General features: G+C 40.4%; 1 protein-coding gene and 1 long non-coding RNA gene across 4 annotated transcripts in view; both read left to right on the forward strand.

Moving 5' to 3' along the window:
• MXD4 (MAX dimerization protein 4) overlaps positions 1-16,441 on the forward strand; it is a 39,687-nt gene extending 23,246 nt beyond the window's left edge. For all 3 annotated transcript variants that reach the window (XM_036381843.2, XM_036381844.2, XM_036381846.2), the window contains exons 4-6: positions 8,934-9,048; positions 12,089-12,248; positions 13,644-16,441. In XM_036381843.2, coding sequence (XP_036237736.1) covers positions 8,934-9,048; positions 12,089-12,248; positions 13,644-13,792 — 424 coding nt within the window. In that variant the 3' untranslated portion in view covers positions 13,793-16,441. The remainder of the gene's footprint in view (positions 1-8,933; positions 9,049-12,088; positions 12,249-13,643) is intronic.
• A 4,349-nt stretch (positions 16,442-20,790) lies between these two features.
• Positions 20,791-21,663, forward strand: LOC118685980 (uncharacterized). The gene is made up of 2 exons (XR_004980075.1): positions 20,791-21,113; positions 21,426-21,663. It is a non-coding gene; the product is annotated as an uncharacterized LOC118685980 (long non-coding RNA).
• The last annotated feature ends 1,316 nt before the right edge of the window (positions 21,664-22,979 follow it).

Here is a 22,979-nt window from a genome sequence, read left to right on the forward strand (position 1 = left end):
GCACTCTGGCAAGCCACCAGCTGCTGAGGCTCTGGTCAGGTCTCTCATGCTGGTGTTGTCCAGGTTGCTTTGCAGGGTCATTCCAGCCCAAAGCAAGCCTTGGGAGCTGCTGTCATTTGCCCTTCTTAGCTGAGGTTCCCAGGTTATACAGCACATGGGTGACCACAGCTCACCTTCTGGTGGGAACCAGAGCACAAAGTGCATCAAAATCTCCTTGTGGGAATTTTGAGAGATGAGGAGATGTTGATGTAGCCCAATGCTCTTGTAACTTAGGACAGGCAATTGTCACTGCATTCAGCAAAGAGCTACTGGAGGGACGAGTAATGATGGGAGAGACAAAGGAGGCAACATGGGCAGCAAGGTCTCCAGGTATTCCCTCTTTAGGAGTCAGCAGCTTCCCTCTCACAGACCAGCTACTAGTCACCTGTTCCCAGCTTGCATTCCAGCTAGCTTTCTGTTAACTGGCCAAAAATGCATCCATTTGTGGCACTGCAGATGCTTCCATTAACTTATGTGTACTGAAAGATGTAGGAGTAAGTTCTGGTTCCAGGTATATGTTCTAAAATGTGAACAAGTGGCATCTTTTGGAAGGTGAAAAGGTAAAGGTCAAGTGTGGAGTCTGGACTCATCTAGTGAGCTGAAGTGGCACTAAGGGAAAGTAAATAAAATGCACTGTAACTGCTGAAATGTGCATTTAGATGTAGTGTAAAAGAACCAAAATATTTTTCAGAGTGATAAAATGTGCAAAACATGGAAATCACAGGCTGTGTTAACAGGCAGCAGAGGTTTTCTCTATTTCCTTGGCATTGGGAACAGCACCAGACATTGCTGAGCAGTATTCATGTGAAAACTTGCAGATGAGTCCAGAGCAGCACTGACTCTCTGAAAGCTTGTGATGCTAAGAGGTGCTTGCTGCAGTTGTTATCCCACGTTTGGACACTTCCAAGGTGGCTGCTTTCGGTTCAGCAGAGCAGATGCACACAAGTATTCAGCATGCTGGACATGCATATTGAGGATGAATACAGTTAATATCACAGTAAATAAAGTGGGTGGTTGCAGGATTGTTGCATTTAATTCATTAACAATCACTGCAATTAGACACTCGCTGCTCTTCCTCCCTGTTAGTTTCCATGTGGGCTTTACTGCAGAATTTAGTTGCAGGGCTTCTATGAGGTTTTAGACACACACAAAAAATGCTTTGGATGAATCTTCACCAGTGGGCAAACTTCAGGCATTTGTTTTTACCATGAAAAGGACCCTCAGCTTCCTGGTGTTTGGTTTATCTTTCCTTGGGTAATAAAAAGCCAAGAGGTTTGCTGTAAGAGCAAGACTGCATTTTCTGGGTTTGACTCCAAGGCACTCAGCTGTGAGCAAGCTTTTCACACATCTCGGAGCAATCTGCACACTGGGTGCCTTGCTATGGTACAGTGCTTTAATACTAAGAGGTTTTCTTTCCTTTTCACTAAAGCATATTTGTTGTGTAGTTGAAATAGATTGAGCAGCTCAAGTGTGAGCTAGAGCATCCTTAAGAAAAAAAGTATTTAAGGTATCCTTTGTAGAGAATAAAGTATTAAAAGTGTTTCTGAGTGAAATAAATTTGAAAGAAACAGGAATTTTTATTGCAGTGGAGGGCCGTTATCTTCCATTATGTTTAATATTTTGCTGGAGATATGCTAAATACTGTCTGAATCATTAATAAACAGGTTTCTTTAGAACCATTTATCTGATTGAATTTCTGTGATTTCGTAAGCTGGAAGCTTATAAATAATCTCTTTAAATGCCTTTGTAAACAAATGTGTTTTAATTAGTACAGAGTCATCTTTGGTAGCTTACAAAAAGTCTTGTCAAGCTGTAAATATGTAATTCCTGACACTTTCATTAAAGTGTTAGCTTAAAGAGGAGCGAGGCAAGTATGCTTGAGTACCAGCTTCCACTAAGCAGAGTTGGGTATATAATTACATGATTACCAACATTGCATATGTGGCCATGATATCCAGGGCTACACAAAATAATATGAATATATTAAATTTTCAGTACCATTAAAACAATTTGCAGCAAAATTTTGTCACCACTTCAGAGTGTGACTGTGCACAGAATAAAAAGAGCTGCAGCCCTTAAAAGATGTTGCCTTGCTGTGTCAAGCTCCAGTAAGAAGGGATTGAAGCTGGTATCAGAGGACAGGCAGAGTTTCTCGCCCTCGTTTTACCTTGGTGGCAGGTGAACCCTGAAGTCACACTAGGGAGGTTTTTACTGCTACATTTCTGCATTTTTTAAAAACTTGAAATAATGTTGTTTATGAGTAATGATGCTGTCAGTGTTCATCCTGACCCAGTGCATGTCACAAAGTATCCTGAGCTTCTCTTTGCTGATTCTGTCTAAAACTTGAGTGTTCTCTGTACGCAGGTATTTGCATTTCATAAATAAATCTGTGAAGAGTCTTCCTGTAAAAACATGACTGTCTTACAATTGCAGTTAGCGCACTTCTGTATTTTATGCTGAATTTCATGTCTGGCAGGGAGATAAATTCACCTTGCTTTAAGGAGGGAACACAACCACTAGTTCACAGTGTCTCTGACCCAAAGCTGTGGGCTGGGGCCAGACTGTTTTGGTTCATAGTGTATCTGGATAACATTTGACTCCAGAAGTGAATTTTTGGTGCAGAGATTCTTCTCTGACTTTACCCTATGCACATTATTAAGCCAGATTACACAGTCCTTATGCAACAATGAAAAATTTAGTAACTGCTCTATATTTAAACCTTTGTGTATTAACTTCATTGCACAGCACCAGGATAGGTTAGAATGTGGAAAAAAAAGTGAAACATTAGAGAAGGAATCAGAATGGCTTAGGTGACTCTGTCCAGTTTGTAATATTGTGTCTTCTAGATTAATTTCAAATAGGTTTCTATTCTTTGAAGTTGGGGTTTAGTTTTATTAAGTTTGTACTGAATTTGCTTTGTGATAGGGCGTGATGCTGTCTGGTTTTTGGATCAAAATGGTTAATGTACAGAAATGACAAATTTTTAATTTTTACATCTATTTCAAATCTATTGCTTATTCTCACTGGTGTGGCTTGTAGTGATTGCATTGCTTGAGTTTGATCTATAGTGTCCTTTTCTTTTCAGAAGAGCACCAAACAAACGTATCTAGCAGTTGATTTGAGAGTATGTCAACCTCCTGTACACAGAGCCAGTTTAGTGGAGTAAAATTGGGACATCTGAAACAGACACATGTTCAGTCACACAAGTGTTTGTTCAGTCACATAAGTGTTTTTAGCACTAAGGTACCCTACAGAAAGCACAGTTAGGGCCTGCTTGTGAGGGCAGCATTATTTCCTGCCTGCTTCAGTGGTGCACTGTGGTTAGAGGTATGATGGGCTGTGCATGTGGAAGCAACATCATGTCTAACCCTGCCAACTGCTGGAGCCAGCATGAAGGGAAGATCAGGACATGCAGTTTGGGAATATAGACATTTAGTGGCTTTTTGGTCATTTCCTAACCTTCTGCACCCTTCCTCCATCAGCTGGAGATGCTGCATGTCTGAGATGCCAGTATGGCCAGGAGAGCTCCACTGGCAGACTGGGAGTCTGCTAGTAGCAGGGAGCAGGTGCGGACCAGACAGAACTGTTCTGGGATTCCCACAGGATGACAGACTGCTGATAGAATGGCTTCTTCCTTTCCACAGCCAGCTCTGGGTCAGCAGAGAATGGGTGCATGGGGGAGTCATTCTTGTGCTCCATGGGGGCAGTGGAGTGAGACCTGGAGGATGTGCAAGGTGAACACTTGTCATGATTTTGACTTCTCGTAGTGAGTTTTATGCTCTTGCTCACAATTGTTCAGAAACAGATGAGCATGGCCCTTCTGACACTTTCAGCAAGTGACCTCTGGCAGTCAGGAACACGATGCCAGCACTGGGAACTGTTTATCTTTGGATGCAGCTTCCAGGAAATGCCCACCCCGTGCTACCCACCACAAACACGTGGAGGGCTGTTGGAAGCTTGTCTGGAGGGAGTGCCCAGCTGGGGTGGCAGGATGGACAGGCACACATTTCACAGGAACTCAGTAATGTCACCCTGGATCATGAGTGTCTGTGGCCGTTCAATGTCACCAGGGCCTGGCTGAGGCATGCCATGCTGAGGACTGAGCAGCTCATTTGGGATATGCACCTTGCCTTTGCAGCTGGCTTTGTGCAGCTCAGTGGCCTCTAAATAAAGCCAGTAGATTTATACTTGAATGGTTTAGGAAACACACCTTTGCTGCTGTCAAAAAACTGTGCAATTGCTGCTTGAACAGCTATCTGCTGTCTGATGGCTGCAGGCCATTTCTCTCTGCTGTGCTGGACCTGACAAAGCCCTGGAGAGCCCCTGTGGAAAGGCTGCAGTGGATCAGGTCACTCCACAAACCTACCAGCAGTCTGTCAGTCAGAGTGGCACAGGTTCAAGCCACACAGCTGGGGATGTTTTGCTGGTACATGAATAGGAGCAATCTTGTCAGTCAGATGCTGAAGGGTTACAGGCAGTTTTGTATTTACACGTTCATAGACACAGATGTGTGTCTGTGAAGGTTTATGGCTCTGTCTGGGTAAATCTTTAAGAACCTCCAAGGACTGCCTTTCTGGGCAACCTATCCTGGTTGTTCACCACTGCCCCAATAAAAAATTTTTTTCCCTGTGCCTATCCTGAACTTCTGAATCCACAGCCATTGCCTTTTGTTGCATTATTTAGCCCTACAGAGAAGTATTTTGTTCCCATTGCAACCGCCTGTCAAGTAGTTTTAGGAATTTCTTGGAGTTGTTGCAGTTTCCTTGGAATGAAGATTATCCAGGGTGAACAATGGACTTTCTTGTTTCTTATTTTTTTTCTGCATCTTAGTATTCCATTTCTTGGTGTACTGCTTGGATTTCCATCTGGGATTTCATATATGCAGCAAAGCTTATTGACTATTATTTAATGGACTCATTTAACACAATTATGAAATTGATTAGGGTCAAAGATCTTAATATGTCTTTGTATGGCAACCCTTTCTTTGAGAAGTGGTGAACTTGCCTTTTCACAGCCAAACACTTGAGCAAACTGGAGTCTGCAAGGACTACAGTCAGTGAGTGGTCTTCCTGTGAGGGTCTGGTAGATGTCCTTGTTCTGTAGGAAAAGTCTTAATACCACCTTTTTGCTTCTTTGTCCCTCCATGCTGTGGGGCTCCAGGGTTCTGCCATGGGCTCTGAAAGCCCTGCCTCTACTGCCCATCATGGCTTACATGGATTCAAAACCAGTTTAGGGCAGTTCCTGCTGGTAGCCTTTGGGTCAGTTGTCAGCAGGTGGCTTTGTCCTTTATGTGAATGTGAGGAACCACCAGACAGCTGCTGGACATGGCCCCTGCCCAGGAATGCTGACCAGCCTGGGCTTACCAAGCACTAGAGGAGCTGTAAAGCAGACTCAGAGGACCCTGCTGTGAACCTGCTTATGGGGAAACACTGGAGTCTTGAACATCTGAAACCCCTTTATCATCTGGCACAAAGGACGATGTGGTAAATCAGACCTGGGCACCCATGCACCTCTCCATATGTGGGGCTACACCCAAAACAGAGAGCTGCAGGCTTGATTTGGATTTTGGATGGCATTTTTATATCCCTGCCTTCCCAGATGAAATCAGTATCAGTGATGGGGGGGGATATTTCTGTGCATCCACCTGAGGTGAGGAAATTGCCCTTTTCTGTCAGCTCTGGTGTCCAGGCAGATCCACACTGGTGTTGGAAGCTGGAGCAGAGTGTAATTACCCAACTTCAACCATGTTTCATGCACAGAGACTGTTACCCTGTTGCTCTGACACTAGGCTGCTTTTTTTTTTTTCCTTTCTTTTTGTTATTTTTTTAGGTGGAATTTAAGGCGTGAGCTGCAAAACACAAAGCAGCTCTGGCTGTGATTACCTCTGTGAGTGCCTTTCCCTCCTCCTGTGGTCACAGGCAGCTGAGGAAAAGCAAAAGCTGTCAGGTCCCTGCAGAAAAAGAGAGAAATTAATGCTGGCAGAGTCTGTACGAGACAACTTATCTGCTGTGAAGTTTGAGTCCCTTGTTCCTGCTAGTGTGATCTGTTAATGTAACATGCCTGAAATGTTTTCTTACATTCTTACAGTTTTTTCTAAGATGAAAAACGTGAGGATATTTACTCAGTACTAGAAGAGTTGTGGTGGGCTGGTTTTCTTTTTGTACTTTCACAATCTATGCTATTGATTATAATTAATGAATTAGTCACATAATAAACATGTCTGCATTTATGTAAATATCTATGCAAAGCTTATGCTTTAAAATCTGTAATGGATTCATAGGTGTTGAGTAATTAGATGAAAGAAAAAGTCCTTTTAAGATAAAAAAAGTGAAGTTAGAGGAGGTCTTTCAGCAAGTGTGTTTAGCACATTAACTGCTATCAGTATCAGCTGGTAGTACTGGAAAAGCCTTAAAGCAGTTTTGTTACTATTCAGCCCTTTTAATTCTTCTCACTGGTCATTTAAAAATACTCTTCTTAGATTCAGTCCCATGTTCTTCCTGGCACTTCTGTAAAGTCCTGCTCTACTGGGCTGGCAGGTAACATTAGAGAGTTTGTGCTTTAAAAAGGCACACGGCCATGCCCCTGAACTTTGGTGATATTTCTGTGAACTCCCAGTTGATGGCAAGGAAGTGCTCTAAAGCCTTGCTTTCTTCTCCCTGTGGTAAGCAGACTTTCCTCAAATAGCAAGAGGCAGACAAGTTCAGTATGTAGTCTGGTTTCATTAATGTTCTCCAGAATTAATACTAAGTAAATATCACATCAACAGTTCTGTATATTCCTTATCAGACTTCTAATTGCTCCAAGTATATTGCTCATTCTATTTCTAGGTGTTTACCTCTCTATTTACTATTTGGTACCATTCTTCTCCTCTTCCTTCCCATATGCTCCTTCATCTTCAGTCCCCACTTTCTTGTCATCAGTCTAAGTACTGTTGCATCCAGGTTGGGCTGAGTGAAACAGGCTCATGTGGGTATGTTCAGAGGCCATTTAGAAAACAAGAAGATTATTTGAATTTAGTCTCTGACACAGTTTTTGTATTTAAAATGCAACTACCCCAGGTAGTTGTTAGAGATTACAGATGCAGAAATAAAAATTTGCCTCATTAAGATTTTCTGTATAAATATCAGTGGTCCCTAATTTGGGTATTTCACCATTTTAAAGATTGATATTCCAGTTTAAGGTAGCAGCCTCAGGGGATCTGATTGGGCTCTTTTTGTGAATACTTCAGCCAATCTTTGTTGGTGTTGTTTAAATAAAAGCATTTCGATGCTTAAGTTTAGAACCTTGTATTTAAAAACAAACCCCAGACCTAAACAAGAAGTCTGTCAGCAGTTTTCTCTTGTGAATCAGATTTTTACCAAAAATCCTTTTTCCCTAAGTGGCTTGAAGAAAAAATGTAAAATTTTTTGAAAATGCTTTGTGGTTTCTTAGCTAGTACACTGCTGATTTATAGGCAGACAGAACTACATATGTGAGTATGTAGTCACTGCTGTTCTGTATTAATTCTGTTTTGCTTTGGGTTTTATCAATGTTAATTCTCAGGTTGTTTTCACATTGCACTAATAATTCCAATTATAAACATTTAATTTGTCATTTGGTGCATATTAAAACCTGCTGAAGAGTGTTTGTGCCCCAGAGTGTTTGTCCATTTCAAACACTGATGCTGGACTGTGGTTCTGAACTCATTGTTCAAAAGAAAGTTCGTTCTTGACCAGACGTGTTGAATTCCCTGCAGTGTTTGTTTCCTTCATGCAGCATCGAGCAAATTTGAAAAAGATGATTATTCCCCTCACTCTTGGGATCTGCTTCATTTCCTCTTATGGCTGTGAGGGCAATGCCAGCTCCAGGTCATGGCTTTGCTCAGCCTGTAACAGGCTGGCAGAAAGGAGGATAGCAGTTATTCATGGAAGCGCTTCCACATCCATTTCTCATTGCAGAACCGTGTGGATTCCTGTTTAAGGGCTGTGAATTAAAACCAGGAGAGATTTTCTTTAGGATGGAACTGCAGAAACACGCTCCCATGCAGTTCTTTGGTTGGCCACTGCCTTGTTTTGGATTGGTCAAGCAACTCTTCCTTGGACTGTTGTATCGCCAGCTGCTTTCTAGTTTGGAAATTATTTGTAGAAATATACTTTGTTCATTCTCTTTTTACTGATAGATATGGTAGTAGTACAGGAGAGGTTGTTGAGAGCAGCAGTAGTGATACTTGCAAGGGAGTGACAGAGAAAGCAGGACCCTGTTGTTGAGGAATATGGCTGGAAGTGTTTCTTCTCGTGTGTTTATAATAAACACAGTGCAGTGAGAGGAAGAACTGTCTCCTTCTGAGGGGACTGTGGGTCAGTAGAAGAGACATCAGGACCTCCCTGTTAAAATACATTGATAAACCATGGCTGGAAACAGCTCTTGAGCTGTGAGGAGCTGCATGTATGCCCTTGGCTTGCATAGCTGGAGTGTTTCCTATTGCAGCAGGCAGGGATAGGAATGGGGAGAGGGGGATCAGGGTCTGCAGCTGCCCACAGCTCTGTCTATGCCTGCAGAAATCCCTGAATTGGAGGCAAAATCCCAGGTTTTTGGCCTTACCCAGCCACAGGTTGTGTGCAGCGTTGCCTGGATGTCTCAGATCTCTGAGCATACTCCCCTTTGGTTAAGATGGGATTGACCAGGCTGAGCAAAGTGCTCTGAAACACAGGTATGAGCCTCCTGTGTGAGTGTGCCAAGCAGCATTACTGCATTTCAAGTGACCTTTCAGTCTGAAACCCTGCCAAAGGGAGGGGAAAGGAAGCCACGGTTGACTCGAGCTCTGAGCAGAGATCCTGCAAACAGATGGTGTTTGCATATAGGAGATTCTGGTCGGGTGCAACTCCACTACAACTCTTGGTTTTTGATGATTGCAGGCGGGCTAAACTCCGGCTATATTTGGAACAGCTAAAACAGCTTGTGCCTCTCGGGCCGGACAGCACCAGACACACCACTCTAAGTCTGTTGAAAAGAGCTAAGATGCATATCAAGGTAAAAACATTCATCCATGTTTTTATTTCTTTCAAGGGAGAATCTTCCAGAATGTGTATCCATAGAGAGGAAACAAATTTTCACACAAAATCCATATCCATATGTCCAATCTTCTGGATTTATTGGCCTTTATTACTTGCAGGGATTTCAGTCACAGTGTCAAAGTTTAGTGTTTTGCAATTTAGCATCTCAGATATATAAAACAGTGGTTTTGTGATTTCTCAGTTGCTAACTAGTGTATTTAATACACTATAATTTAATTTATTTTACACTATAATTAAAAAAATTCTATCAAAGCTGTTCTTTAATTAATATATTTATTTTTAAGAACCAAGCAAAGTAGAATTGTACTGAATTTACTAAAATGTAAAAAAGCCAGGTCCATTAATGATGAAAAAAAAATGGAATCAAAAATATCCTATCTATTAGTGAGCCATATCCCATCAACATTTTGTTGACCAGGTTCTCATTTAAATGAAACAAAAAATTAAATGCAATCTCCTGTTAGTTGCTGCTCCCCTTGTTACAAGTTTAAAACAAAAAACAGCCTTAAATCTCACCTATGATCCAGCAGCAGTGCAGGTTCTACATTTGCACAAGTAATTCAAAGGAAATTACTCCTCAGGCCTTCTCTCTCCAAAGACACCTTCACTCCCATTTTCATTGTCATTGTTTTCAGGGAACAGGGTTATATGCAGAAATAAGACAAAGAGGTATTTAAATGTAAAAGTTAAAGAACAGGTTTCTGCTGCTGTGTCCAGGACTGTAATTACTCATCTGGCATTTTTTCAGTGTTACAGAGAAACAGGTCAAGAAAAGTGTCAGGCAAAATTGAACACTGCCAGTAATCTTGGAATATTTTGGAGAACAGCCTGCTGATGCACAGCTTTAAGATTCAGTGCTGTTACAGAAGTGGGTGTGATTCATATGAAGAAATAAAGATTAATCTAAGCAAAACCATTCTTGTGAACAAGTTTACAGAGCTACTTTTTCAGCACTTCTAAGCACATTTACTCCAGCTGGGCAACCCCTGTTTTTACCATTTGAGATTTTGGCCTCTTGTTTATAATTCAGGCTAACATGCATGAAAGGCACTGCATGTGGTTTTTGTCTTGGGCTGCCCCCCTATGATGGGCTTATGCATACAAATTGAAGAAGTGTTTTTACAAGTGGCGAGTGTGCGAGATTAGCCCTGCAGTTACCATTTCAGCTGCTGATAAAAAAAGCTGGGAACAGATTCTTTCCAGATCTCTCTTGCACAGCACCAAGTACTCGTCTTTTGAAAACCCAGACTGAAGTTTAACTTTCTTTTTAAGATTTTAACTGAACCTGCCCAAACTGGGTTAGCATTTAATTGCTCCCCTTTGTCAGGTCAGCTCCCTCCCCTGCCCTGCCAGAGCTTGCCCGTGCCCAGCTGGCATTTTGAGCACAGTCATTAGTGCTCAACTTTTCACACACGCACACCCCCCATATATTGAGATCTGCTCTGAAAGACTGCATGGTTTTGAGTCTCCTGGATATGAATCACTGAGTTCTTTCCTAAAGTAGTTGTTAGAGTTTAGGATTGCAGCCAGGAAAATACAGGAAAAGGAAGTCTGATCAATTGGGCACATTTGGTTTGTTGTGTACATGGATGTACCAACCCCTTTTCCTATTATAACATTGTGTATCCACCTCTGATGATTATCTGCAGAGTGTATTGCCTGGGAGGGGGCTTAAAATGTGGTGGAAGAAGGTAGATTTCATTGAGCCAGGAAACTGCCCCATTCAAGGGTGTCAATTATTTTCAAACACTTCTATTTCAGGCTTGCATGGGAACAGCAAGATCTCTGAAAGGGTTTTGCTTGTGTTTTGCTGTGCACTGTCCCAGCCTGCTCTCCTCAGAAAACCAAGGCTAGGTTCATTCAGATGGCAGGGAGGAGACTTCAGCAGCTGTATTCACTCTCTGCACATCTCCTAAATCTCAGTGATCCTGTAAACACAGCTCACAGAGAAATCTGCTCACTCTTATGAGTGCTTTTACTACTACAACCTGTAATTTACTGCATCAGATAGATAATTTTTTTAATTATAAAAGGTGTTTTGATTTGTGTATCCTTCATGCTTTTAATCCCATCATACTCTTACAAATTTTTCCCTAATTATGCAGTCAGTTTTTTTTAATGGCTAGCAGTGATTTGGAGAAGGGCTCAGTTCAAATACAAAAAGATACTTTATTCCTGTTACTGTATTTGGACCAACAGTGCAGCACATTTTATCGGGTGTGAAGCATTCTTTTTATTTGCAAAATTAATACCTGCTTTTATTCTGTCAGAGGGGAGATTTTAGGTAGATATGTGAAGGATCCTTTCACAGGCTGTTTGCCGAGAAATTCTGAATTAATACCATCGACTTTGTAGATGATATCACAGAATTATCATACTCGCTCTGGAGAAGTTCAAGAAAAAAAAAAAGCAAGAATAAAGAGAGTTGTTAGTAAATTCCTCCTTCTATATATAATTAATGCTGCTTATTGTTAATGAAGCACTTTAAATGCTAAAATTTTCCATAGCCTACGGTAGGAGGGAGAACATTCAGAGGCTCACGATGGTTTCTTTATGGTGATAGGTGGAATAAGAGACTCATCTAAAGATGCATTATGTTCTCACTGAAACCTGAGCTGTGCTCGAGTTATCAAAGATGATGCTGGTTTCGCCTGATAAAATGATTTAAATACTCCCCACAACCAAGGCAACAATAATTTGGTCTTAGCCAGGAAACGTCTGCTAGTGGCAAGAGAGTCTCTGAGGGATTTTTTTTTAATTATTATTATTTTTCCCCTGTAACCATTTATCTTACCGTGAAACAAATTCAGCCTGCTAAAATTGTACTGACCTCTACAGAATGCTAACTAAAAAATCGAAATTTTAGATTTAACTTTATATTGATTAATTAAAATACTTAAATTGCTTTCAAATTACTGTTTACGAGAAGACCTTAAGTCACTTATGCTTTGACATGGGTACAAACTGCCAGCTCACTGTGTTTCTCTCCCTTTAAGAAATTGGAAGAACAGGACCGAAAAGCTCTAAATATTAAAGAACAATTACAGCGGGAGCACCGCTACCTCAAGCGCAGGCTGGAGCAGCTCTCCGTGCAGGGCATGGAGCGAATCCGCACTGACAGCATGGGATCAACAATATCCACTGACTCTGAACAAGGTAACTCAGCCAGGCCTTCCCACAGGGCCTGCAGCAGCACGGGGGAAAAGGGAAGTAGGGAAACAAGGAAATGTCATTTAGAACTAAACCCAGACAAAATTATTCCATAATGCAGTTTGAAAAGTAAAAAATTAAGGCATCTTTTTCACAATCTTTGAAAAAGGTTTTTTTTTCCTAATCACTTTTGAAGCTGTTAATACTGTGTGTATTTTTAAAGCTATTTATCCTGCATGTGTTTTCGCCAGTTTTTTTAACAATTACCATTTAATATTTTGAATTTTTAGTGTAATTATTGGTAAAGCTGGCATAATATTTTCCCATGGAAAAAAAAAATCGTACTTAGCCTAATTAGTTTGTGTGAAAAAAATTATTTCCACATAATTTATTGTGAAATTTTAAAACATTTTCTGTGCAATGATCACCAAGGGTTCTCTGCATTTGGTTCTCATTTAAGACAGCTTGTCAAGCTGGCTGTTGCCATTTCTTATTTTCCCATTTGGACATTCTTCTGGCAGAACAGTTGCCCAGGCTGGCTGTTTCTGGGCCCAGGGGGGTTGAGTGGTTGGCCTTGGGGCAGTAACCTGGGGACAGGTGGTCACAACATGGGCAGCCAACACCTGCATGGCTGGAATTACCATGGACAGTTCTGCAGTACAACCGCCTCTGAGGGCCAGCTTTTTTCTAAATCAGTGTCTGTGTGCAGGTTGGAACAGTTCTGGGAAAACATCTGGTATTTATCAAAGTTTCAGGGTGCCCCCATCACAGGAATGATTGGTATCTGATTCTATTGATTTAGAAGGTTGAACAATTGTTTATTGAAACTATACTATATTACATTACAGTTATACTAAAGAGAGATGCTATACTGTGCTATACTATGCTATACTATGCTATACTATACTATACTATTATACTTACTACTAATTGAAAAACTTATGTCTGTCTGCAGACTGACAGTCCACACAGCTTGGACCTGATAGGGTCATTAACCTAAACAATTTCTACCAGAATCTAATTACTAAATTTCTTTAGGTAAACAATTTTCTTAACACACTCTACATGTGCAAAACACTAGGAGCGGCAAGCAGAGATAAAAATTGTTTTCCCTCTGTGCTTCTCCAGGAAAAAACCTGAGAGAGACAATTATGTCTCTCTCTGTTCAGAGAATGTGAATGCTACAGGTATTGATGTCATGCAGTATATTTATGTGGCTGAGGACAGAAGGGATTTTAATTCTCAGGTGGACAAGATGATCCTTTCCTCAGGAATTACTGTGCCAGTTCTTATTTTTTTTATAATTATTGCAACTGAAGTGTGATTCAGGTGTTGATTGACACTGGCCCATGACCAGTCGCTACAACTTTCTGAAAATGTGCCTTCTTATGTTTTCTTTAGAAGTAGACATTGAAGGAATGGAGTTTACTCCAGGTGAAATGGACAGTATTGGAAGTGCCAGTGATGCTGAAGACCACTACAGTTTGCAGAGCGGTTCGAGTGACGGAGGTTACACACATTCCCGCAGACTGAATGCCAGGCTCTCATAGTGCCTGAGTTACCCGCTCAACTCAGGACCATCTGACTGAAGCACTTATATATGAATATTCCAGAGGTGTCAACTGCCACTCTTCCGGGAAACCCCAACCACAATACTCTGACATGGAGGTTTCTTACCCACGGTTCCCTGCACTGTAACCACAATATTAGATATTGTAAATCATGGGTTTGCTGCAGAGAACTGTGGTTAGGTACAGTTGTGACTTAAAGCTAGCTTGATGTAGCCATCCTGCAAATTAAAGGAAATAAATTATGTCGTTCCATTCAAGAAGTATTAAATTCAAACTGTTGGAAGCATGGCGTAAGGGAGTTTGACAGTTTATTTTGATTTTGCAGAAACCATTTCAAACATGGAAGAATAAATGAAATCTACAATGTGTTAGTGATTCAGAGATACAAAACCTAAAACTACTTTTTGTGGTATTTTTTCATGAAAAAAACCCCAAACCCAAAACATTTTGAATGCTGTATAGTGGGCTCCATAGAGTAAATTCTTTCAGCAGTTGTTGTTTGGGTGAAGCAGGCAGATAAATCTTCAAATCTCAAATGATCTTTAGAAAAGGTCATATTTACAAGTCACTACTGTACTTCAAAATGGGGGAAAAGCCAGCTCTAATAATGACTTCATGTGGGATGATCTCAACTTTCTTTTGCTTTTTGTATTCAATATCCAACCAGCAGCAAATCATTCTATCCATGTTAACGGGAGCAGTAGAAAGCAACATGGCAGTTTTAACCTGTTACTGTGGAATGGATGACATTTGAAGCATTTCAGTGGTTTTATGGGTTGTTGTTTTCATTTCTTTCTCTGAAGAATACAGAACTCAAGTGATCCAGTTTGTGATAGTTAATCTTTCCTTGCAAGGAAATGAAATCTCTGTTTGCTTGTATTTTTTTCTTCTCTTCTATTTACACATGTCAATACATTCTTATGGAAGGCATGGCTTAAAATTACAGTATTCAGCTAGAAGATAATTAATTTTTTTTCTTTTGCACACTATAATTGCATTTTCTATTCTTAAAAAAGTGCAAAAAAATTAAAATGTATGCTGTAAAACAGCAAAGTTTATTTAGTACTCATCAAGCTGTTCAGAACATATTTACCCAAATTGTAGCAATACTATGAAGATGTATTTTAATACAACTTCTGCTTAGTGAAGTCATTAGAGCTTGGCTTGCCGGGTAAGAAAAAAATGGACCAGTCTTTGCATTATCTGTTTAAAGAAGGTCTTTTAAAAAAATGAAAAAAAAAAGAAGAAAAAAAAAGAAAAAAATTGAAAAAAAAAAAAAGAAAAAAGCTATAAACACTTTTAGGGAAGTGATTTTAGCAAGTGTAGTCTATATTTCCTGTAAGAGATTTTGTATTATATTTTCCTAAATGTTCTCATTTACTTGTATAAGGAGGGGAATGGTACAGACCCAGACCAGAGTCTCAGGGACTCTTCACCTTTGTCATATTGTGCCTTGGTGACCATTTATGTATGCCTCTCCTTCTCATTGTTTAAAGGACAACTAAGCTTTGTTTCAAGACCCTCTGTTCAAATGGTCAGTTGTCCACCTTCTTACGGATGAAGCAGAGAGGTGTATTTATATCTTCACCCTCTCACAACAGATTCAGTGTGGCTTTAAGTAAATTCATGAAATTAGGTTTTGGTGCGAGGGTTAATTGTCTTTGTATGAGCCCTCCCTTGGATTCTTCAGCACCCAAATCTATTTTTTGTTAGCTTATAAAGTCAGGGTCTCTGTGAGACCAGCGCTCAGTGGCTTGGGAAACACAAATGTACTGTGTAAGGCTATGGGATGTCCAAGTGTGGTGCCATTTTTAGCATTCAGATACAAGACCTCATGACAGACTGACCATAATGATCAAAAGCAAAGGTTCAGTTGTTCTTTCAACATCTGACATACGTGTCCTCCCTTTGGCTCTTACAACACGGAGTAGAAATATGAATACATTTTGTGGCAGCTTACAGATCCTTGTTTGCACTCTCGCTTACTGCTTGGAACTTGCCAACAAGGAAACGTATACATTTAATTTACATAACCTAATGGATGGCCACCCCTACTTTGGCTCTGGGGAGGGGCCTAAGGTTATCAACTCTGGCAGCTGAATAAGAAAACAATTAACCTTTTCTGTGATGCAGGTTTTGGTATTACATTCTATACACCTTGCATATTACTAAAATCCTCATTGTTGGGGAAAGCACACAGCAATATACTCATTGTGTGTAGCTGACAAACAGCAGAAATTACTAGCTCCTTTGGTGCATATGTAACTAATTTCCAAATCATGGAAAAAAAAATAAGAGTTTACTTTAACACACGACTGTTAACAGGAAAAAAAAAAAAAGAGGCTAGTATATTGTTGCTGTTCATTTATTATATAATGAACACATTCATGGATTGTAAAGTGTTTCCTTTCATGACAAGCAGCTCTTGCACAGAACCTCCTAATGAAAAGAGATTTGAAACTTACAGAAGGAAAAACGAGACTTTAAATTGAACATTATTGTACCTTAGGTCAACCTGAAATTTTCCTTTTAAAGATGAATGTGCTAACTTAATGAGTTCTTCCACGCTGGGTATCCATGGCTTTGTAGATCTTATATTTTCAATAAAAATTACTCGAATAATCTTGAGTGGAAATAAAAAGGGTTTATTTGTTTTTACTTTTTCAGTTGTTACAGCTGGGAGCTATTAACGCTGGTAAAGAAAAATGACACCATACTGCCTGTGTCATTCTCCCTCGAGCACAGCCCAATTTAAGGTGGAATTTTCAGGCACAGCCCCCGGACAGCAGCAGCCCCGTTAGAGGCAGGGGCACAGCAGATCCTAGGGTCAGGTTTGGGCTGGCCTGTCCCCCCAGCAGAGCTGCAGTCAGTGGGGACAGTCGGGGCTCTGACATTCTTTAGGTTCTGCTGCTGAGCAGCCAGTGCAGCACTGCCTGTGGCCACAGCACCTGGGATGCAGCGTTATTTTTATTATTTTTTCTCAGCTGGGCACTTGTGTGTGTGCCCCGTGCGTGTGCACAAGTGTACCTGTGCCCACAGTGGGGCTGCAAAAAGCAAACTTTGCTGCAAGATGAAATCCTGCCCCCACCTTGGCAGCTCTGTGGTGTTGTCGTGACGCGCTTTTAGCAGGCGAGGAGGTGCTGCTGCTCAGTTCATCCATTTCCTCTGCAGTTACCACACTGGAAAAGGAGTAGGGACAAGATTACAGGGCTGCTAGGTCGTTTTCTCTGTGGAAGGGGCTCTGGAGAGATGAAGTCATCGCAGAGTTCTTTTTCTGGAGACGCAGAGGTTTGGCCCGTTTCCTGGGGGAGAAGAAGGGAAGGGCTTTCCCTTGCAGCACGCAGGTGTCAGAGGATGCACGCCTCTGCACTGCTCCTGGATTAGTGCTTCCCCAGCGCCCTGCCTGCACTCTGGCATCACCACAGGGAGGCACAAAAAAAACCAGCCTAAAATTGTTAGCTCTTTCTGCATATTCTCTGCTGCAATTCAGAGGATGAATCCTCCTTCGCATCCATCCTCTCTCTGCCCAGCTTGTACCGTGCCAGGCCCATTGCAGCTGATTTATTTATCTTCTGAATAGAGCAGGTTTGGCAGTAGAAGCTCTGCAACACATTATTAACCAGAGACTGGACCCTGTATTGTCTTCTGCAAAGAACAAACTTGGTTCAGAGTGAGTTTTAGCAGGTTAAAACAGAAATAAAAAAGCCTCCCAAAAATCCATGAGGATGACAGTTTTCCATGTGCTGTTTATAGATGAGTTTCAATCCTAATTTCTTAGTATAAGATTTGGAGTTGAAAAAAACGACATAAAATCTAACACATCTAACTTGTTCTAACTTACAGAATTAAGACTGACTTCAGTGGTGTTATATTTTTGACATGGATGAGTATAGGTTCAACTATACCACATGCATATAATTATAGAAAAAAAGTTACTTGTTGATCTACAAATAAGTTACAGTGACAAATACCGGTTTTCTGAGCACCTGACTGTGCACTTTGAATAACCCATTTCAGTGGGTGAACTTAAAATACCAAAAGAGGAGAATAGGGCAACAGAAAGAGGTGAAGTTACAAGTGTGGGCTCTGCCTGCAAACCTGCTCTGGGTGGGTACTTCTGCTTTTCCTGGAGGTACTTACAGCAATCTCTCCTCCTGAACAAGTGATTATTTCACCATTTTTATAGCTTTTTGGCAGACTGGTAATTAGTGGTGAAATTTTTCATCCTTGTGGATCAGCCATGTGGAAAGAAACACATTTTTGAAAAGAACCACATCATCACAGCTTTTAATTAAGTAATATTAATTTTATACATTTAATTTTATGATGCTGCTGATAAAGGAATGTCTTCAAAACAAATTACTCTTTCATAAATCTGTTAAATTTGTTTTTAAATGGTAGAGGCCATCGGTTGTGTGTGGTATGAGCCAGTAACAGTGCTGATATTTAATCCATTAACTTACACTTTCCAAAATTGATGGAAGAATAATTGAGACCCTTTAGGAACCCTTTAAGGAAGAGCTGTACTCCCTGCAAATACTAACGGGGCAAACACATCAGAAATTAATTTTGCCAGCAATGAAATGAACCAATTTGCTTAAGTGACTGTCTAAATGCACTGTTGTTAATTGGTAGCTGTAAAGAAAACATCCAAGTGTGTTCTGTAGCTACCCAGAATTAAAATTCAGGGGGTATATGAAACAGAAAAGACCATTTGGTCACCTTGGCTGTTCTCTCTGCCTGAAGTATTGTAAATAAGCCCAGGAAAGGATTCCTGGGGAGGCATGGTCAGCCAGAGGCTTGACTCTTGGCAAAGCAGAGTGAAGGTGCCTCAAGTTCACAATTCCTTTCTTTCATTTTGCACGAGAGGCATAAACTGTGGTTCCACAGGATTTATGGCATTGGAAGGGTCTGTGCAGGAGGGATGTTTAAGATGAAATTTTGGTGCAGGTGAAGCACTGACTGAGAGCCTTCTGCTGCTTAGTGGTACAATTGTTACCTAAAGGTGTTAGTGGGGGGGTTCTGTGCCAGAGCCTCTGGGTCCCAGAGCCAAAGGAATGGTTCATAGTCTGTGAGATGCATTTGACTGTACTATACAGATTCATTTGTACACACGTACATGGCGCTTGCTACGTTCCGTAGCACACGGAGTATTGTGTTGTATCATTATCTCGTCATTATATAAATACAAATTTTTATACCTTTTTGTTGTGTTACTCAGGTTTTTTTTTTAAACTTTCATCACTTGTTTTTTGTGCATTGTGTTTCTTCTCTTCGCAGTTCTTTACATACTGCAAATCTTTACATGTCAGCTTATTTCATGTCAGCTATTTCATAAGGAGCTCACTGAGTTTTAGCAATTCAAATTAATAGCATGGTATGAAGATTGGGGTGCTACTTAGACTTCTTTTACACTGGCCCATTGAAACCCCAACAGTCATTAATCTTATTTGTCTCTAACCATGGGTGCTGTATAAATTTCCACTATTACATTTCTGAAGACAAACTAACCTGTTTGCAAAGTGCAAATTGAAATGCATTAGTGTCTGTTCTAACTAATTATACTTGAAATAATTTCAGCTCAGTGCAAGACAGGGAAAAAAGCATTAAGAGACAGCCTACAAGTTCTGCATGTTTATTTTATCAAATATGAAAGTCACATCACAAGTGATGTGCAGCCAGACAAAAACAAGCATTTTAGCTGATGAGAGATGAGAGAAAGGACGGAGCTGAAACCCTTCTGTAGATTACATTGTTTTCTCTCAGCTGCCGTGTGTGACATCCCCTGGTTTGTGTTTCAGTTTGTCATGCATGTTGGTACTAAATACAGTGGTACCTTAAAAATACAGAAATAGTAGTTTTACATTGAAATCATGGCCAGTAGCTAGTTGATACATTTATATTTGATTTGAATAAGCTGAGCTGCTGAATCAGTAAGATGCTCATGTGCAAAGCATAGTAAACTAATTTTTCTATCACAGTTTTCTTTGCAATTAACATTATCACAAAACAAATATAAAATACAATCTAGCACTTAATAACTTTTTATAAATTAATCTCCAACAGAAAAAAATAGCTGTAATAAGATTTTAGCAGTGCTGTACTTTGTGACAGCACCAGTTTTCTCAGCACAAGAATTGCACTGGGTAAAAAAAAAATATTATAAATGTGGTGGCACTATTTTTGTAAATCCTGTACAGTTTATGATCTGTACAGGTCTGTTTATGATATTTGTCATATCATACCATTTGTTTAAAAGAAAAATAAGTTTCCTCATTTTGCTAATAATGGATGTTTCAAATTTAATACTTAACATTCAGAGGCTTGCCTTGCCTATTAGGATGAAAATCAGGGTTTTCATTCAAAACAGGTTCAGGAGAGTAAACAAACAATTTTCTAGGAAAAAGAACATATCCCTTTGTGCATTATATTTTTAAATGCATTAGGAGTGGTAGCCTGAACATGTAGGAGCTTCTTGTGTATTTAAAGTACTGAATCCAACAAAGCTGAAGGAAACTAATCACTCTGACCTGCTTTTCTGGGAATACAAGGTCTCAGAATGAAATCTACCATTCCTCTGGAGAGAAGATCCATGCACTTGGCAAAGAAAGCAAGCTGGTGCCAAATTCTTGTCTTCTGACTTTGTTATAATAAAAGTTCACGTGGCACTTTAAAGTTGTGCCTAATCAAGAATACAATTTTGCTCAAAGCAATGAATTACATTTTAGGACAGGGTGTTTCCAAAGAACAATTGTTGTTCCAACAATCTGCAGCAGGGACCTTTGCAATCCTGCTGCTGTGAGCAGATGTGCAGTGTGATGCAAAATCAAAATGCTGTACAGTTGCAGTTCACCAGCTAAAATCCTAATTCCTTGCCTCCTCTGTGTTGATTTTTTTCCCCCCAAAACCAAACCACAACCAAAACAAACCCCTAAAGCAGTAACAAGCAAACGAGGTTGAGTTTTTCACCTGACAGATGTATGCCGGTGGGAGGGTTTAGTGCAATGCCTGTGTGGTGGCACTGCACTCCTTGGCTGCTGTGACAGCCTCAGACGATGGGGAACCGAGAGCTCCTCTCTGAGGTGTCAGGCACAATGATGTCATATTTTGCAGTGGAACAAACAGAACATGGTAAGGATGGAATACTGCAGAGCTTGCAGACATCTTTCCAGAAATGTTTATGCCTTAATCTGCTGGAATTCACCATAAAATGGCTTGTAAAGGCAATATGCTATCTAAGCAGCCTCTCCAGTTCTAGGAAACAGATGCAAAACAACTGCTCCTAGAATGGAAAAAAAGGGTAAGGTAAGCCTTAATTATGTTTTGACTGAACACAACCAAAAAAAAAAAAAAAGATGAATCAGAGGAAAACAATCTTGACCCAAAAGGAGCTGCAAAAGCAAATGCTGAAGGACACGGGTCTGAGGTTGGGTGGGGAAAGGGGTTGTTAGAAATTTTGATGATATATTTGTAGAAAGCTGTTGTTTAATCTCTGCCCTAAGAGCTGATGGATGGTCTAACAGATGAAAATTTGTTTCTCTTCAGAGGCTTGTTCTTTCAAAACGAGAATTTTAAGTGCACAGTGTTCTGACCTGAAATATTTCAATTCTAGCCTGAATTCCTATGCCAGCGGGGATTATGAGATCATGCTGTCTGTCAACTCCTCTTTCGTCCATCTGTTCCCCTCCTCCTTTTCTTGATAACTTCTGAACCTTCTGGCTAATTTTCACCAAATTTGACAAAGCAGAGATAGAATGGAGCCTTGCAATTAATAATCCATGATGAAAACTTTAATGGAAATTCCCATGTCTAGGTAGAAAGAAAAATAAATTATTATTTCCTGCATTGAACATGGCCAAATTGAGCTCTTCCCTGTTTTCAAGAGGTGGCCACTGGCCAGCACGGATGTAGCTCCAAACCTGCTCCAGAATGAGATGTAGTGCTGCTTCCCCAGGTGAACAGATGGGGACATAGGTTTGGGAAAGGCCACAAAGGAGGGGGGACATCATAGCTGTGTGAGTCTGGAAAGAGGGAGAGGAAGCAGCCACACAGGGAACTGAAGGCATCAGTTGCAGCAATCCAGGCAGACAATTTGACAGACAAAAGACAGGCAAACTTTAATCAGATGTATTTGTGGACTTCATTGGTAGAGCTGCCTTTGGACAGCAGGATTTTAGGAATTTTTCTAGGTGTTTAAAATTTGCTTTTGTGCAGGCATTTTTTTACATGAGTTACATTGATATTTATAAAAAAAAAAAAAAAAAAACCAAACCAAAACCCCAAACCACAACACTGTAAAGCACAAGTCTGCAAAATACCACTGTAGGAGAAGTTCATTTTGGTGCAAGTAACTGACTGAACTGAAACAGCAGGGCATTATGAAATAAGCTGGTGAATGTTTTTGTTCCTTCCCTGTTGGACAGACACAATGCACTCTATCTGCAAGATGATTTAAAAATTCAGCCAGCCTAAGTTGCAGCTGCAGATCAGACTGTAATCTGATGGGGAGGAATTCAACACTACAGCTCTTTTTGCCCATGAGAACTCACTGCCAGGTCAGGGTTTAGTCTAAAAAGGTCTTGCACAGACCACATTATACCAGAAACCAACATTCTGCACTTTGCAAGTGATACAGGTGCTGAATTTGATCAAAGAAGCCTAACGTGAGCTTGCCTTAGCTGTGCTAAGCTGCAAGATTGCTCATTTCCCTGTGTTGGTTCATTTCAACAATTGCATTAAGTGAGATTAGAGAAGCTGGACATTTAGGACAAGTAGTGGGAGGGCTCAACCACCTACATATGGGCTGGGTCAATGCTTCATCAGGGTGAAATGTAGAGATAACATTTCTGGATACAATAAATTATTTCTTTTTAGAATAACTGGCCCTATGAACCACAACAAAAAGAAATGCCATTCTGCATTTAGTCTTCAGCAGTGCAGAGGATCTAATTCAAGAGCTATTAGTGGGTGAGCTGCTCAATAGTAGCAACCACAATATAATTAAACTTAACACTAAGATGAATGCAAGACAAATAAAGCAAATAGATACTCAATTTTAAGAAAATGACTTATGCAAAAATGGGGAAAAATGCCAAAAAAACCCCTAAATGAGCAGTTCCAAACCAAGGAGCCTGCAAACATCCATAAGGCTAAAAATACAGTTCTA

This window comes from Molothrus ater, chromosome 4, assembly GCF_012460135.2.
Source record: "Molothrus ater isolate BHLD 08-10-18 breed brown headed cowbird chromosome 4, BPBGC_Mater_1.1, whole genome shotgun sequence".
In the NCBI taxonomy this organism is placed as follows: domain Eukaryota; kingdom Metazoa; phylum Chordata; class Aves; order Passeriformes; family Icteridae; genus Molothrus; species Molothrus ater.